The sequence below is a fragment of the Camelus ferus genome, chromosome 4 (genome assembly GCF_009834535.1).
Source record: "Camelus ferus isolate YT-003-E chromosome 4, BCGSAC_Cfer_1.0, whole genome shotgun sequence".
NCBI lineage: Eukaryota > Metazoa > Chordata > Mammalia > Artiodactyla > Camelidae > Camelus > Camelus ferus.
This window is the reverse complement of record NC_045699.1, coordinates 45,798,803-45,802,587: the sequence shown is the minus strand read 5'-3', so window position 1 is coordinate 45,802,587 and position 3,785 is coordinate 45,798,803. Positions and strand designations below refer to the sequence as shown.

Sequence of the window (3,785 nt, the reverse complement as noted above, 5' to 3'; positions counted from 1 at the left end):
CCTGATTTCTTTTTATTTTATTAATGAGGCTACTGGAAAAAAATTTAAATTACATAAACTGCTTGCATCATATTTCTGTTGGGCAGCACTGGTTTAGACAAATACCCGTCTGGACTGAATCACATTCACATGTCTTTATGAACAGGATAGAGCAGTCCCCGAAATTAAAAATTACCAATGGTTTTCAGTCTTCTTTCTCACACCCCCCCCACCCTTCCTTAGCAAAGAGGTTGCATTTCTCTTGCCAGAACTCACTTACTCAAGATTTTTATTAAAACAGTTCATCTGTACACTCAGGTTTATCTGAAAGCTGCACACTAAGCCTCTGAAATATTTAATGCTGGAAAATTTAGCCCCAGAATCAAAACTTACAAGATTTCTCAAAAGAAAGGTGTGATAGTGTTTGGATTTTTTTCCCCCGATTTTGGTCAGCTTGCTGCTTGAAACAAACAAATGGATACAAAACAAATTTAAACACTAGTTTCTTTCTAAAACTTACTTAACTGACCACCCCAATTAATTTTTCTCTTTTCTTTTTGCACAGAGGCTGCTAAGGTACCTCAGAGGGTGCCAGGGATGGAAGAGCCAGCCTGACATACTGAAAGCTGTTACCAACAGGCTCCCCTGAGTCCTGTCGTCTCTTTGAATTTTAGTTCACCCATTGGGTCTGGGGCTGTTGATGAAAAGAAAGAGTGGGCAATGGACAAATGTATTCCTATATGCCTCATTGGAAAACTGCATTTGTGAACCAGCAGTAACAGCTGCCGAATGATCAGCACATCATGCTCAAAAGAGTCAAGAAATTACGATATAACCGGTGTTTGGAGCTAATCCAGAGACTTTAAGTTAGATGTTTGCCATAAGCTCTGTCCTCATTCCCTGGAATACGATTAGGCCCTGGGTGACCCACCCATGCTGCCAAATATGCAGGGCAGCAACAATGATGATGGGCACTTAAAGATCATATGCGGGACCATCGAATTCTGCAGCCCTCTGGTTTAACAGATGGGGAAACTGGGGGTGTGAGTGATGGGAGTGGGTGACATTGTGGAGCTGGGGTACAGTTCAGACTCGGAGCCAGGTCTGCGGTTCTCAGAGGCAGGGAAAACCAGCCCCTGGTCAAGCGAAGCATAGAGATTTTTTTTTTCCCATTAAAAAAACCCAGCTACTTGTTTTGCAGATTTGTCCTCCTCACCTTAAGTAGGAAGGCGCTATTGGAGTCTTTTATTGTCGTAAGTAGTCAAAAGCACAAGAGTCCCAACTGTGTGAAAGGACCCGAATTTCCTGAAGTACAGGGAAGAGTGAAGTCATGTTATTCCCCACAATTCGGAGACCCCAGACTCTGATGTAGACACTACATAGCGCCCGCTTTATAGCCAAGGACCCTTCCTAATAGAATGTCAGAAAGGCACGTCCTTTGGAGCTTCGCCTCAGTGAGGGTCCACTGTCCCAGTCCGTGGGCCGCGGATGCCTCTCGTCACCTCTTCCCATTTTCAAAGCGTACCAGTGTGTACACGGTGCACGAGGAGGCTGCGCCTGTCCTGCCGGCTCGGTCCCTCCCTTGTGGCTTTCAATTGGGTCTTCTCTTTAGTCCCGTCCTCAGGTTTCGCGGATACTTAGTTCATAAGGACAGTCGAGGTATCTATGAATTTTCGCCCTTATGCTCGGCTCACATGGCGGACACGAACCGATCTACTCCGCCAGGATAGGCGGCCGCATGGCGAGCATGGTAGGTACCTCCACTGCCCGCTCCGAGCTGCCCACCAGGATTGTAGCAGGGCCCCAGCGCTCCGAACTGGCCAGGCGATGTGCGCCCATAGAAGTCCACTGCGGTCTCGACGCCGCCACTGCTGCCACCAGTTGCGGGAGAGGCGGGCCCGGCCAACCGGCCAGCCGCTGCGAAGAGGGCGCTGCCCGCCCCTTGCGGGTACGCGCCGTCAGGGCTGGAGTAGGCAGCCGCATAGGCGGAGGGGTTGGCAGGTCGGGCGCCTGCGCAGCCGGCGGGCTGATAGCCGGTGGTCGTGGCAGAGGCGCCGGTCGAAGCAAAGGCGCAGGAACCCGCTGGCCCTGACGGCGCGGGGCCTAGTTCTGGACTGAGTGACCGCTCTGGCACCAGGCCGAAGACACGGCACGGGCCTGGCGACGCAGCGGGGGTAGTAGACCGGGGGCGCCGCAGCGAGCGATGGCGGGGCGTAGCCTGCATAGACGGCGCCCGGGTAAGGCGGTCGCGCAGCGGGCACCGCGCCCGGGAAGATGGCGGCAGCGGCGGCGGCGGCGGCGGCGGCGGCGGCAGCGGCCGCGTCTTGCATGTAAGCGGGGTAAGTGGAGAGGTCGGAGCGCTTGAAGCGCTTTCGGCGGCGCAGGAAGCTGCCGCTCTCGAACATGTCCTCGGCATTGGGGTCGAGTGCCCAGTAGTTGCCCTTGCCCGGGCGGCCGGCCTCGCGCGGGATCTTGAGGAAGCAGTCGTTGAGCGTGAGATTGTGGCGGATGCTGTTCTGCCACTTTTTGGGGTTGTCACGGTAGAAGGGGAAACGCTCGGTGATAAACTTGTAGATGCCGCCCAGCGTGAGGCGGCGCTCCGGCGCGTGCGCGATGGCCATGGCAATGAGCGCAATGTAGCTGTAGGGCGGCTTTCCGCGCTGCAGGGGGCGCTTCCGTCTCCGCCCGCCCGCGCCGCGACCCGCAGCCTCCGCCGGGACCCCGGGCCCTGCCTCACCGCTCTCCTCCTTCACGGCCGCCAGCGCCTCCGGCTGCGGCGGCGGCGGTGGCGGCCCGCTCTCGGCCGTCATGGCGCAGCCGTCGCGTGTCCCCGCTGTCCGCTGCTGTCGAGGTGCGGGGGCGGGCCTGGGAGCTGCCGGGCTTGGGACGGAGGATCACCAGAACGGACCGTGGGCCCGTCTGCGGAGAGCTTGGGGGTCCTCGCAACTGGCACCGGGAGCACAGCTTCCCTCCCACGGACGCTCTGGAGGCTTGGCGCCCGCGGTTTCCGGGCTGGCTCAGTGCAGACACAGGCTCAGGAGTATCACCGCTCACCGACGGCTCTGCTCGTGTTCTGGAGCTCGAGGCCAGGCGCCGACAGCGACGTGACGTTTGGACCGGGACTAGGCTCCCGTCGCGGGCCGAAGGGTCTTTTGCGCACGATTGCCAGGTGGTCAAGGGGCCCGGAATTGATCCTGGAGCTGGGGCGCTTGCAGCTGGTCTGGGCTTCCAGCTGATCTGAGGATAACCGTCGAAGCCGTGCGCGCAGAGGAGGCTGCGGGCCCCAAGGCCTGAAGCGAGGGCAGTTACTGCAGCCGTGGGGGCATTCTGGTGGAGGCTGCCCAGGCTGCGCCCCTGCGGCCGGGGCTGTGAAAGGCGCGGAGGGCAAGGAGGCGAGGCGCCAGCTGCGAGGTCGCGGCGCGGGCCAGGCGGGACGGCTGGCGACTGTTCCTCTCCTCGGCGTTGGCCCCCAGCCGCCAGGACCGCTGGCGAGGTGCTCCCCTGCACATACCAGGACCGGCTCCTCCCTCTGCAGGCTTCTCCTCCTTAAAGGCACCAGGAAGCTTGGGGCGGTGCCGGTTCCCCTCCCACCCCCTGACTGCCCGCCCCCAGGGCCCTGGCGCACCTCCCCAGGTAGGAGCAGCTGTGGAGGCGAGGCGGGAGCACCACACCGTCCGAGCGTGGAGGGCGCTTGGAGATCTCTCGGGTAGGTCGTCTCTGCGCACCGACGGGGAGACTGAGGTCGGGAGAGGCCAGGGACTGTCTCTGGAGACCTTGGCGCCCGAATTCAGCGCTTCTGGACTTTA

General features: G+C 59.1%; 1 protein-coding gene across 1 annotated transcript; it reads right to left on the bottom strand.

Annotated features, from left to right (window-relative positions):
* Window positions 1–250: 250 nt before the first annotated feature.
* Window positions 251–3,485, bottom strand: FOXE1 (forkhead box E1). Its single transcript, XM_032478040.1, is given in 2 exon segments — window positions 251–2,152; window positions 2,154–3,485. Coding segments are annotated over 2 exon segments (1,119 nt in total). The 5' UTR covers window positions 2,790–3,485; the 3' UTR covers window positions 251–1,669.
* Between the last annotated feature and the right edge of the window lie 300 nt (window positions 3,486–3,785).